General features: G+C 39.6%; 1 protein-coding gene across 1 annotated transcript; it reads left to right on the top strand.

The window, feature by feature from the left end:
• Positions 1-240: 240 nt before the first annotated feature.
• On the top strand, positions 241-11,212 carry PRXIIF (peroxiredoxin IIF). Its single transcript, XM_088941732.1, has 5 exons — positions 241-626; positions 763-792; positions 921-1,079; positions 10,383-10,477; positions 11,016-11,212. The coding sequence occupies exons 1-5, from the start codon at positions 414-416 to the stop codon at positions 11,119-11,121; spliced, it is 603 nt and encodes a 200-aa protein (XP_088797858.1). The 5' UTR covers positions 241-413; the 3' UTR covers positions 11,122-11,212.
• Positions 11,213-14,342: the final 3,130 nt, after the last annotated feature.

A 14,342-nucleotide genomic window follows, 5' to 3' on the forward strand; every position in this document is an offset into this window, starting at 1 on the left:
TTGCAGAGTTTTTGTGGGGAGGAGATCCCCTATCATCAGCCACTGCTGACCACGACCGGATGTGGAGTTTCTGTGATCGGGGTCAAATCAGTCGCCACAAGGCCCAGGCCCATCTTGGCTATTTAAAAAAGGCCCAGGCCCATTATCTTAACTGGCACAAATCCAAACTCCAAAATGAGGGGAAGGGAAGTGGGTCCCACTCAGAGTTTTGATAATCTCCAATCTAACGGTTTCAGCCTCGGAAGAAATTGTCTTCTTGCCTCCCATTTTCTCTCTGTTTAACCATTAAGTATTTATCTTATGTCAACACTCACTGCTCCCTACTAGTAGGAGAAATAATTCGAGAGTGGGGAGACGGTGGGAGTGAGTGGGGTGGGGGGTAAGAAGTTCAGAACACGGTCGTCAGAGTAGCGATGGCGTCTGCAATGTTAAAGCGATCCAACGGCTCCTCAATGAAATCGATTGTGGGCGGTCTTCGAATTGCTGTTTCCAGGGCATTCGCGTCGGTTTCAGTCGGTACTGATATCGTCTCTGCAGCTCCTGGTGTTTCGCTTCAGAAGGCTCGATCCTGGGACGAGGGTGTCTCCTCTAAGTTCTCTACAACACCTCTTAAAGATATCTTCAAGGTCGCCTCTGCATTCTTTTCTCTCTTTCTCAAAGCAAAATGGGCGAGAATTGACTAATACGAAACCCATTTTCTTTGTTCATTTCTCAATTTCTATTTTTTTTATTCGTTTGTTGGGTTTGTGATCTTATGTTTAGGACAAGAAAGTCGTCATCTTTGGGCTTCCTGTAAGTTCATTCTCCTTCTTTTTCTTTATGAATTTTACTATGGTTTCTCGCACTTGTTGCTTATCCTTATGCCTTGCGACTCCTGTTGGTGTTTTTTTTTTTCTTTATCTTTTCTTTTTTTTTTTCAGGGCGCTTTCACCGGAGTTTGTTCTGCACAGCATGTTCCCAGTTACAAGAACAACATCGATAAGTTCAAAGCAAAGGGGATTGACTCTGTAATTTGTGTTGCTGTCAATGACCCTTATGTTCTGAATGGATGGGCAGAGAAGCTTCAAGCCAACGATTCTGTAAGTCATTCTATTATCCTTTCACTCTTTATGTCTCTTGGTATCTCCTCACCCTCTTTGTTCATAAATTCATCATGTCACTGTCTCAATTTTGAACTGTTTATTTTCTAAACTGTCCAATGTTTTTGTTTTTACATAACTTATCACCCGTGAGTGGAAACAACTCTCTCTCCCACCCTCCCTCCCTCCCCATCAAGATTCTCCTCAATTTCCCCTCATTCTCATCTTGGTAATGATTTTTTTTTTGGCTTTCTTTCTTCTGCTAGACCTTCTGCGAGGAGAAAAAGAGAATATTTTTTCCCCTTTACACCTTCTCTCATCCACTTCGTTGAGATTTATGCATCCAACTCACCTCATCAATCTTGATTTTGAGCCCTTTCCATTTCCTATGTGGAGCTTTGTTACTCACATTTATCCAAATGTGCTGCAATCTTTTAAAGGTGTGCATCGGCCACGCCTTGGCTCATAGACGGTACCTCACCTGAACCCAGGTGCATTGTACCTGTCTCCTTACCATATTTCTATTAGTTAACATTCAATGTGATATTGAATAGTTAATTTACTATTTTGTAGGCGAATCTATGATGTTGAGGGTTTAAACAGTTTAGCCTATATATGACTATGTACGAGGTTACAAACTTTGTGTTAATAACACGATACACTAACGAATTGAGCTTCTAGTTTTTATTTTTTGAAATATTTTATTTCTTTTAGAATGTACATTTGCATATTCTTGTATATTAAAATTCTTTTATTATTTTCCAAAAGTGGCATCTCATTTTCATTCAAATGCATACCTCACCATGTGCCTTGCTTTTGGTACTCTAGTCTCTAGGAACCCTTTGCATTTTAATCGTGTTTCTTGCTTTTAAAACATTGCCTTCCTTTTAATATTTTTTTCCATTTGAATCTACCATGAGGCCCAAAACACCCTTGTCCATTCCAAGCCTTCCTTTTCCTATCTGTGAAAACGAAGGAATTCCTTTTCCTCGATGCTAATATAGCTTATTCTTAGGTTCAGGTTGGGTCCAGTTGCTCAAGGCCTCAACCCTAACCTAACCTGAAGTTAAGTTGGGTTCATATTTCTCATTCCTAACTGTGATCCAACCTTCACCCTGACATGCCAGGTTCAACCTAGAAGAATATGATCCGTTGTGGAATCCTTGGGAAAATCTTGGAAACAACAAACATAACAATGATGCCAATGTGATCTCATATTCTAAATTTGAGCATAGGTAAACTATAACAGGGATTTGGATCATTCCCGAAAGGAGAACTACTAGTACAATATCCAATGAAGAACATTGGCAAATTCCCAGATTAGTGGAATTATGCCTTTGAGGTTACTTTTGGTTCCATTTTTGTTGTAAGGATGTGTTTAATTAGTCTGAAGTAGTGATTTAAATAGTTAAGGCATGAGTTATAGTGTTTCAATCTCCTAAAGAATGATGCCTACACCTCATTAGCATGGATTCTTTTAAATAAATAATAAATAAAAAGAGTAAAACATTATGCCAAGCTGATAAATGAAACCATGTAATCAACATTTGGGAGTAGTTCTTCTCTTTGTTTGGGTGTAGGTGGAATCCTTTGGCTAATGTGCCAAGCTTGTTTTCTCCAACAACATTTGCTTGGCCAAAGAAAAGGGGGAAGAATCAAATAGGGATGCGCAACGGTGGCAATAAGTTGGACAATTTGAGAAGAAAGGAACTCAAGAATTTTTGTGGAAGAGGAAAGGAGCAAAGAAGCCATAGTTGAAATCATTATGGTTAGAGTAGTGTGTTGGCTAAAATATTTGGAAACCTTCTCAAACGTTTCAATAGATGACATCCTTAAAAAGTGGAAGGAAGTGGCTGATTATCCTCAAAAAAGATTGTCAGCAATCCTTATTGGTCTCCACTGGAAAGAGGATTCATTAAGCCCAATTTTGAAGGAAGCAGCTTGGGGAATCTGGGAATGTCAGGAATAGGAACAATGCTTAGGGATATTGAGAGCCAAATAATTGCTTTATGCTCAAGCCCACCTGGAGTGGATGATTTTCTAAGGGCTGAAGTTATGGCTACACCGAAGGAAGTACAAAGGGCAAGGAATTTGAATATAAAAAAGATAGCCATCTAAGGAGACTCTAAATTGGTAGTGGACTACTAGTAACAAAATGAGGAGGCAAAGATGTGGAGTTACAGCAATGAGAGAGAAATTCAGATGGCTGGAAAAAAGACATGAAATTGAGGCTACAATGGGTCAAAAGAAGTGATAATGCATTGCCAGATACCTTAGCTAAAGAAGGGGTGGGGAGAGATCAAATCTTTTGGGTTCAGTTGTAAGAAAAAGAAAGATTCTTTGGCAAGAGATAAGAGGGTTTATCTCTCATGTACTGCATTATAACCTTGTATGCACCATTTACATGTTCTATTTTAATAAAATTCACAGTTATTGATAAAAGCATATGTCATCCACCAATAAGAAACATTAATAAATATGTAATTAACTAATAGTATATCATAGCTGCATGTCTTTTTTTTTCCCTTTTTTTGTGCTTAAACACAACCATTTTTACTCTATGTGCCAAAACTTGCCTTGGCAAGTGGCTTCATGTTGTCACCATTTCTTTATGAAAATACAACACTGTTGTTTTCAATGAAGACATGTTTCCAGTTTCCACAACTTTGGATCCATCAATGTGCAGCTGCATATTCTTTCTACTAGTTAGTAATAATACAAACTTATGATTAACTGAAGTAAAGCAACAAATTAAGGACCACTACCCAATCTTGGTCCTGGGTATCTAGTGTCCTGGGAGGGCTGGACTGGATATAGACCTATCCTTCAGCAGTTTTTTGCACAAAGTGGATGCTCTCAGACTCAAATCCATCTTCTCATGCTTGTTAGCCTGAGATTTTACACAAGCCACAAAAGTAAGGAATAAATTCTAATTCAATTTTTGTTTCAATTGTCAATTTTCTAAAATTCTATTTGAAAAATAATAAGAAAAGTAAGGAGGAAGAATGGGAAACAAAGTCTTTGTGGTAGGATTAGTAATAGCCTAATGGGTTCTTGAATTGTTTTAGGAGTTTTAGTAAAAAGAAAGTCTTTGTAGTTGGTATCTTTAGGGTTGAGACGTTGAGTTGATAAATGAGGTTTCTGTTTAGTGATTTGTGTTGTGGGAATTTCTCTCAATATCTCCTCTGACTTCTTCAATTATTATCTGCATAATGATGGCAATTTTTAGATGAAAAAGGCGTTGTCTTGATGAAAGTAAGAAATAAAGAGAAAAGGAGAAAGAAGGAAGAAAGAAGAGAGAGGAGAAGAGAGGAAGGGAGAAATGAAGGTTAGAGAGTCAAAAGTCATGTTGGTGGGACCAGCTCTTCTATTTATATTAGGGTCACATGACTTAATAATAAGAATACAAAAGACTATAGTGTCCCTGTGACACATATTACATAGATATTAACAGATTTAACAAAAGGAAAATTCTATAAAACAGTTGTAAGGCCAGATATGTTATATGGAATAGAGTCTTGGGCAGCAAAGAAACAATATGTCCAAGAAATGAGTGCGGCAGAAATGTGCATGCTGAGATGGATGAGTGGACAAATTAGAAAGTATAAGGTCATTCGAAAATGAGAGAAAGTAGACTAAGATGGTTTGGTTATGTCCATAGAAGACCTTTGGAAGTACCTGTAAGAAGTGATCTGTTGCAAGTTGAAGGGGCTAGAAGGGGTAGGGGTAGACAAAAAAGGACATGGGTTGAAGTAATAAGAAATGATTTAAGCACTAAGAATTTAATAATGTGTATGACATTAAACAAAATGGAATGGTGAAGTATGATTCATGTAGCTGACCCCATATGGTTGGGATAAGGCTTGGATGATGATGATGGCAATATCATTATGGTGAGTTCCTGCTCACCCTTCCAATAAAAAAAAAAGTTCCTGCTCACCCTAGGAGTCTTAACTTTGAGGGAGATTCTACCTTCAGAGAGGGGCAGCAATTTTGAAGGGAAAACTCTGATTTCTTATTCCTGTTTCTCCTTTTTATATACAGCTTTTACATTTGGTTAATTTTGTTACAACTGCCTACAACCAACAGGTATTGAACTTGCTTATGTGGACCTCTGGTGTACACCTTGAAAAGGTAAGGTAAATTGATTCAAACAGAAAGGAGAAAATACAACAATACCCAGGTCAAAATGACAGCCTGACAACAAGACATGTTACAGTCCACCAAGAGTGACACCGAAACAAGAGAGACAAGTTTAGGTGTCTAAACCTCTCAGTGACAGACACCCAAGAGAACAGCTTGCCCACAGCTCTCTGCACTAACTCTTCAGGACTTTTAGCTCTATTACAAAAAAAATTATTGTTCCTTTCAGTCCAAATGGACCACAAGACAGCTGCAGGAATGGTCTTCCACACTAATTTTCCTTTCTAGCTTAGGCCTTTAACGTTCCAACAGCACAGCAACTCCTTGACCGACCTTGGCATAACCCAGTTGATGTCCATATATTTCAGGAAATGTTCCCACACCAAGGAGGAAACTGAACAGTGAAGACAGAGGTGATCTGTACACCTTCTTGATGGTCCTGACTGACTTAAATGGGCTTTTGTCTTGCTCAGCATCCTTACCAATTCCATCCCCCATGAGAGCAACCTTGTCCCCAAGGTTGAGATGACTGAACTGGCGCAAGATAGTGTGGTAGTCCTCCCATGTGGCATCTTCAGTTGGGAGATGCTTCCAAACAACCAGGGCTTGTTGAATTGTGGCCTTACCCTTCTTGGTGATTCTGAAGTCCACGATTTCAGCTGGTTCTGGCATCAAGGTTCCCTCTTCTGAGAATTCTGGTCGTGTTGGTGAAACAGGAGCCTTTGGCCCTAGGTGTTTCTTCAGCAGAGAAACATGGATGATGGAGTGTAACTTGGATGATGTTGGCAGGTCTAGCTTATAGGCAACCTTACCCACCTTTTCAAGGATTTGAAATGATCCATAGAATCACAGAGCCAGCTTCTGGGAGATTCTTTTTGCCAGGATACTCTGTCTATATGGCCGAAGTTTTAGATAGACCTAGTCTCCTGGTTCATAAGAGACATTCCGTTGCTTCTTGTCATAGTGTTTTTTCATTGTTGTTGGGCCTGTAAAAGATTGGTTTTAAGGTCCCCAATGACAGCATCTCTCTGGGTTAGATACTCATCCACTTCCGCCACTGCAGTTGAGCCTTTTTCATAGGGTATTAAGGATGGCAGTTTCATCCATAGAGAGCTTTGAATAGGGCTGCTTGTAGTGAATTGTGGTACGAGGTGTTGTACCAATACTCGGCCCATGGTAACCATTTGAGCCATGCCTGGCGGTAATCACTTGTAAAACCTCGTAGATAAGTTTCTAGTGTACGATTAACCACCTCGGATTGGCCATCTGTTTGTGGATGGTAGCTGGTTGAGCAATGTAGCTTGGTTCCTTGGGCCTTGAAATATTCAGACCAGAATTTGCTCATGAAGGCTGCATCATGACTTGAAATGATATCTCTTGGTGTCCCATGAAGCTGTGAGACTTCCTGAATAAAAGCTTGGCCACTTGTGCCACTGTATATGGGTGGGCCAATGGTGCAAAGTGGGCTTATTTAGAGAGTCTGTCCACAAAGACTACAATGACTGTCTTGCTTGATGAAGCCGGAAGGCCTATGATGAAATCCATCGTGATTTCCTCCCAGACTTGATCAGGAAGTGGGATAGGCTGAAGTAATCCAGCTGGTGTTTGGGTATCATACTTGTGTCTTTGGCACGTGGAGCAGTGGGATACAAAAGTATGTATGTGCTTTTTCATGCCTACCCAGTGGAAATGTGAAGCCATCCTTTTTGAGTGCACAAGACTCCTGAATGACCATCTTCTGGAGAGGCATGGAACAATTCCAGGAGGGCTGGGATGTGAGCTGACTACACTGGAATAACCATTCTCCCCTTGAACATTAGGATGCCATTGAAAACTGAATATCCAGGTAGATGGCCCTTGCCTTGCACCAGCTCATTCTGTATTTTGGTAAGGTGTTCATCTTGAAAGGCTTCTTCTTTCAGCTGACCCGCCAAGGGGTAAATGGGTTGAGACACTGATAATTGGCCCAATTCATGCTGTCATGAGAGTGCATCAGCAATCACGTTGGTAGGACTTGGTTTGTATTCAATTGTGAAATCAAAACCTAGAAGTTTGTTTGAACATCTGATAGGTCCGGTTGTTTCATCAAATGTTTTAAACATTTGTGATCTATGTGGATAGTAAAATGGCGGCCCAGTAATTACCCTCCACTTCTGGACTACAAGGGCCACAACCATCAATTCTTTCTCGTATGTTGATTTTCCTTGGGCTTGTTTTGGGATGGCTTTGCGGAAGTAAGCTACTGGTTTTCCTTCCTGTAGTAAAACAGCTCCTATCCTCGTGACACATCTGATTCCACCACAAATTCTTTAGAAAAGTCCAGTAATGTTAACACCGGAGGTATAGTGAGAACCTGCTTCAATGTAGTAAAGGCGGACTCAGCTACTTTAGACCACTCAAAACCGTTCTTCTTTAGTTAATGTGTTAGGGAGCAGCCAGACTGCCAGAGTCCCATAATTCTGCATAAAGCGGCGATAATATCCTGCAAGGCCAAGAAACTCTGGAGATTCTTAACTTAAGTGGGTTGGGGCCATTCCAGAATGTATCGAACCTTTTTTGGGTCTACTTTTACTATACCAGCTGAGACGATATGCCCAAGATAAGGACTTTGTTTCTTTCCAAAATCACATTTGGGCATTTTGGCATACAGCTAGTATGTAAATGCTGCATGTGAGAAGTCCAATCTTTGCGAGTGTTGTCAAACACCAATATAAATTGCTGTAAGAATGGCTGGACAATTTCATCCATTAGTGATTGGAACGTAGAGGGTGCATTAGTGAGGCCAAATGGCATCACCAAAAATTCATATTTCATAATGGCCCTCATGTGTTCAAAATGCTGTCTTATAGACATCATGGGGGTGCACTCTAATCTAGTGATACCCTGCTCTTAACTTCAGCTTGGAAAAATGAGTGGCCAACCCGAGCTCATCATGTGTTCAAAATGATTTTATTTAATGCACGGTAATCTATATAGAAACGCCAAGTTCCATCTTTCTTTTTAATTAAAAGTACGGGGGCCAAATAGGGACTGGTACTGAGTTGGATCATACCTTTGTCTCGTAGTTCCTTCACCATCTCGATTTTTGTCTTATGACCAGTGCGGATACTTATAAGGCCATACGTTTGCTGGTGATGCTCCCGGTTGTATCGAAATCCAATGATCTTGTTCTCTAGATGTCGACAGCGCTGTCAGTTCTTGAAAGATGTTTGAGTAGTCTTGCAACAACGATTGAAGTTCAGTCCCTTGGGCTTCTGAGGCTTTTGAAGTCCCCCCATTTGAGAGAGTCGGAACTAAGTAGCTAAGGCCTAGACTCATAAGAGTGGTACTTGCTGTTGATTGACAGTCCTTAAGTAAGGTTTGTAGACAACTCAATTGGATTGTGTTTGGCCCTATCCCTTTGATGTGGCATGGCTTCCCATTTTGGATGAAATCCATGGTGAGCTTGGCCAAATCATGTGTCACTGGGCCCAATTCGCTTAACCAATGGATTTTCAATACGATGTTCAATCCATAGAAGTCCAACGAATGAAGGTCCACCTTAAATCCACATCCTTGAATGAGCAATGCCACCTTGGAACAAACCCCCTCGCACCGTATACCTCCCCCATTTGCTATGTACAGAGAATGGAGCAGTGGTTGCACGGGTAACTCCAATTGTTTGGTGAGCACCAGTGTTACAAAATTTAGAGTTCTTCCACTATCGATGAGCACCGAGACACGTTGGCCTCGAATCTGACCCACCACCCTCATTGTTCTGGTCGAATGCATACTTGTAAGGGCTTGCAGAGAGATAGCTGGTTCACTGGGTTTGATTTTCTTGTTTTGATTTGCCTATGTTCTCAACAAGTTCTTCCCATTCGTTATAGTCAGTTTGTGGCAAGAATGCTTCTTGTTTCTTGCAGCGATGAGTTGATGGCCAGGGGAGAATTTTTCCTTGCAATTAAAATAGAGGCCTTTCTCTCGTCGATCTTGCATCTTCACCTAGGATAGTCTTTTTGATGGAATAACATGGGCTTGTTGTGGCATGGAATGCCCTTTCAGATACGATGGTGTCTTCAGGATGGGTCCCAATGGTCAATTCTTCTTCAGTCCGTTGATTTGTTCTTCATGGAGTCTAGCTAAATCGACTGCTGTGGCTACCGTATTTGGCTGCATGGCCTTGACTTCCATTCGAAGATCATCTTGGAGACCTCTAACAAAGTAGTTGATGAGGGCTTGCTTTGGCCAACCCTGTACCCTTGTCGCCAGCCGTTCAAATTCCACCTGATATTCTCATATTGTCCCTACTTGATGAATCTTGGCCAATGCTTCATTGAAATCTTCAAAGTAGGATGGTTCGAATCTGATGCCGAGAGCCTCTATGAAGTCGTTTCACGTCAGTTGAGGATGTGATCTTTTGTACCACTAAAACCAGTTGTTCGCTTCTCCTTCCAATTAGATTGAAGCCATGGCTAGTGTCTGGCGGTTTCTTGTAGTTCAAAATATTTCTCTGTTCGATAATCCAAGACAAGGCCACTGAAGATGGGAAAGTCTATCCTGCTGACTCGAGACTCAAGAGTAGCTTCCGCCGTTTCTTCTTGCGCTACCTTGGCTGGAGTCCTCTGCCTCTACTTCTTTAAAATTCGTTGTAGTGTTGGATTTTTCACTTCATGCAATCAAGATTGCAAGGGATTCCTTGATGTCCCTGAATTCGCTGGTGAACTTATGCAGATCCACTTCAATCAGATCAACTTGGTCTTCTATGGAGGCAGATTGGGAGTTAGTCATCTTGATCTTTCTTGTGAGCTCTGATACCAGAATTGGTGAGTTCTTTCTCACCGCAGGAGTCTAACTTCGAGGGAGACTCTACCTTCAGAGAGAGAGAGCAATTTTGAAGGGAAAACTTTGATTTCTTATTCCTGTTTCTCCTCTTTTTATACAGCCTTAACATTTGGTTAATTTTGTTACAACTGCCTACAACCAACAGGTATTCAACTTGCTTACTTGGACCTCTGGTGTACACCTTCTTGACGGGCCTGACTGACTTAAATGGGCTTTTGTCTTGCTCAGCATCCTTACCACATTGCAACTCCAGTTTAATTATTTATTTATCTTCTGTCACTGGGTCTAGTCCAAATATAGCAGCTTATATAAATATTACTTGTTGTGCATTTCTAGATTGAATTTTATGGTGACTTTGATGGGAACTTCCACAAAAGTTTGGAGTTGGGGTTAGATCTCTCTGCTGCTTTGCTTGGACCTCGTTCACAAAGGTTTGCCTTGATTATCTTTACACATTTTCCCTTGATTTCTGCTATTTCTGTCCCTCAGGCTCAGTTTGTTTGCAGTGCAAATTTCATTTACATTGGTATAAATGCACGGAAGTGCAAATAGGCACAGTATAAATTCTGGTTAGCTTTTGTTTCAGATTTGACTTTGTCTAATTTGTCTGTGAGAAGAGTAAAATTATGTTGTCCCCACCTTATGTTGTCTAATTTGGTGCAAATTTTTTATCAGTTTTTGAGATGCAAAGAATTTGCAGTGCCAATGAATGCAAATAAGTAAAAAGTACAACTTTTTTTATCAGAGAGGAGTGCAAATCATAGTTACAAATAAATGGATGCAAAACTGAACTGGGTGCAAAATTTATATTCAATTTAGATTTGCACTGCAAACAAACAGAGCCTCAATGTCCAAATACATGTTTCTGCACTGTCATAGATGAGTAGGTAAATATTTAGATTTTTTCTTGAAGCCTGATCATCCTCTTTCTTTGGTTTTGATAGTCTTACCTGTGTTGATATTGTTCAGATGGTCTGCCTATGTGGTAGATGGGAAGGTCAAGGTTCTGAATGTAGAAAAAGTTCCATCTGAATTCCAGGTTTCGGGTGCAGAGGTAATTTTGGATCAGATATAAAGTTACATGTGATCCATGTGTAGTCTTGTTTTCAGACCAAAATTATCACATTCCACCAAAATAAGAGACATATATGTTATTGAACTGCAAATTTCAGCACTTGTTAATGAAGTGAGAACAAATATTCTGGGAAAAAAAAACTACAACCTAGCTTGTCTTGTGGAATCTGCTTTTTTATCAATAATCCTATTCTGTTGGGAAAATTCAAACTGTAGTCGTATGAGACTATTGACAGCCCAAGCTGTCGTGTATAATCAATGGGAAATTAAGAGGATGAGAGGAGAGAATGAGAGGAGGAAGAGAAAAGAAGAGAAGAACATTTCGAATGAAGGATTTCAGAAAAGAAGATGATGCTTAATTTGCTGCCCTCCTCTTTCTATTTATATTAATTCTGAAGTAACGATAAGACTACTTACATGACAAAATTAAAATCCTAATAAAAGACAACAATTAAAGTCCTAATAAAAGACTAACAACTAATTGTGGACTGACACTTAAATAACTAGTTGTATACGAGTACAAGAGAAAGAGGTGGGGATCACATAATAGTTGTATACGAATACAATAGAAAGAGGTGGGGACCACATCAGTGGTTTCTACACTCCCCCTCAAGTTGGGAATAGATGTTTGTCATTCCCAACTTGCATAGATTTGCTTCTAACCTTCTTTGAAACTGCCTTGGTGAGAAGATCAATAAACTGCATGTTGGAGCTGATATATGAAAGATAGACTTCTTGAGATGCAACTCTTTCCCTAATAAAATGTCGATCGACTTCAATGTGCTTGGTTCTGTCATGTTGTACCGGGTTATGAGCTATATTAATAGCAGCCTGATTATCACAGTACAACGTTAGAGGTTTCTCATAGGTAATACTCAATTCATCAAACAGTGATTTCAACCAAAGTATTTCAGCCACACCATTTGCCGTGGACCGATATTTAGTTTCAGCACTAGAACGAGAAACAACATTTTGTTTCTTACTCCTCCAAGAAATAAGGTTACCTCATACAAAGGTGCAATATCCAGATGTAGACCTTCTATCATTAACACAACCGGCCCAATCTGCATCTGTGTAAACTTTTATCTTCATGTGATTATTATCCTTAAATGATACACCTCTGCCTGGGGACCTCTTTAAATATGCCAATATCCTCTTACAACAAGTAGGTGGGTAGTTTTGAACATAGTTTTATCTTTAAAAGTCCCTCCACCTTCTGCACTAATTTTGTGATTATGTTCAATAGGTGTATCAACTAGCTTAACACCCAATTTTTCCTGTTTCTTCTAACAAATCAATGATATATTTTGAGAAACAAATATTCCATGCTTGGATCGAGCTATTTCAATACCCAAGAAATATCGTAGCTCTTCCAGGTCCTTTACCTCAAATTCTTGATGGAGAAGTTTCTTAAGAGACTCAATTTTGTTGTTATCACTCCCTGTTACTACAATATCATCTACATATACAACAAGTAGAGTCAAGGAAATACAACTTTCTTAATAAACAAAGTGTGATCTAATTGAGCCTGCACATAATCAAACTTTTCAAGGGCTTGTCTGAATCTATCAAACCAAGCTCTGGGTGGCTGTTTTAGTCCATATAAAGCTTTATTCAACTGACAAGCATTCTTACCTGTCTCTGTACTATAAAAACTAAGAGGTAACTGCATGTACACTTCTTCTTGTAAGTCTCCATTGAGGAAGACATTGTTAACATCCATTTGGAACAATGGCCAAGAATAACTGGCTGCAAGAGATAATAACACTTTGATAGTGGTCATTTTTGCTACTGGTGCAAAAGTATCTAAGTAATCTATACTATAAGTCTGAATAAAACCCTTTGCAACTAACCGGGCCTTATATCTTTCAATGGAACCATCAGCATTATGTTTCAAAGTAAACACCCATCTATATCCAATTGGTTTCTTCCCTTTGGGTAACATCCATGGATACAAATCACTTTCTTGAAGCAAGTTCGTAGCAGTAGTATCCCTTTTGAGTTTGTACATAACTAAGGAAAATACATCTTGAGGCTTTAGGGTCAAATTTGGAACAGTGGGGGCCAAGAGTTTGCACGAAGTAGATACAACCAAAGGTTTTAAGAGGGATAGAAAACAACTCTTTATCAGGATATAAAAGAGTAAATGGGGGTTCCATGTCAAGAACCCATGAAAGAATTCGGTTGATGTGATATACAGCTGTGAAAATGGCATCTCCCCAGAAATGTATGGACACATTAGAGTTGAATATGATACTTCTAGCTACTTCCAATATGTGCCTAGTCTTTCTCTCAGCCACCCCATTCTACTGAGGGGTATGGGGGCAGATAGTCTGATGGATAATCCCATGGTCAAGAAAATAAGAGGCTAGTGATGTTTTAAAATATTCTCTCGCATTATCGGATCTGAAAATTTTGATTTTTATCCCAAACTGGGTTAAAATCATCTGATGAAAGGTCTGGGTTAGGGTAGAGACCTCATCTCGAAAACGCATCAAGTAGACCCAAGAAAACCGGGTATAGTCATCAACAAACAGTAAGAGGTATCTGTACCCTCCATAGCAGTGATGTGATATGGTCTCCAAACATCGGAACACAATGGCAAAAGGAACACTACTCTTATTACTTAATGAATATATTGTTCTACAATGCTCCTTGCAAGCTCACAACTTTTACACTTTAAATTGGACATGCAAAAGGAACACTACTCTTATTACTTAATGAATATATTGTTCTACAATGCTCCTTGCAAGCTCACAACTTTTACACTTTAAATTGGACATCTGGATAGATTCAAATAAACTAAGAAACAAGCTTTTCAAAAACCTAAAGGATAAATGACCCAATCAGTTATGCCAAAGCATGACTTGACTAATAGACTGAGAAACAAAAGATCCTCTAACTTCACTATCGTCCCACTGTGGACTTCCTCTAAGCAGATAGATTCCATTTGTCTCATGGCCAGTCCCAATTACCTTCCTTGTCTCCAAGTCCTGAAAAACACATCGATCAGGAAAAAATGTTACTGAGCAATTCTGGTTTTTAGTAATGCTGCTAATTGAAAGTAAATTGGTGCAAAGTTTAGGAACATGCAGAATAGAAGACAGGGAAATGGCACTAGACAACTTGATGTCTCCCTTGCTAGAAATGGGAACAAGTGATCCCATCAACAATAGACACATTGTCTTTACCAGAAGATAAGTGATAGGTAATAAATAGTGA

This window comes from Nelumbo lutea, chromosome 4, assembly GCF_056320005.1.
Source record: "Nelumbo lutea isolate HS-2025 chromosome 4, American lotus-T2T, whole genome shotgun sequence".
NCBI classification, from domain to species: Eukaryota; Viridiplantae; Streptophyta; class Magnoliopsida; order Proteales; family Nelumbonaceae; genus Nelumbo; species Nelumbo lutea.

Excerpts from the sequence above, each read along its gene's own strand:
- PRXIIF (XM_088941732.1), top strand. The coding sequence starts at position 414 with ATGGCGTCTGCAATGTTAAAGCGATCCAACGGCTCCTCAATGAAATCG. Across the intron at positions 1,080-10,382 it reads AGCTTCAAGCCAACGATTCT|ATTGAATTTTATGGTGACTT; the intron begins GTAAGTCATTCT and ends GTGCATTTCTAG. Across the intron at positions 10,478-11,015 it reads CTTGGACCTCGTTCACAAAG|ATGGTCTGCCTATGTGGTAG; the intron begins GTTTGCCTTGAT and ends GATATTGTTCAG.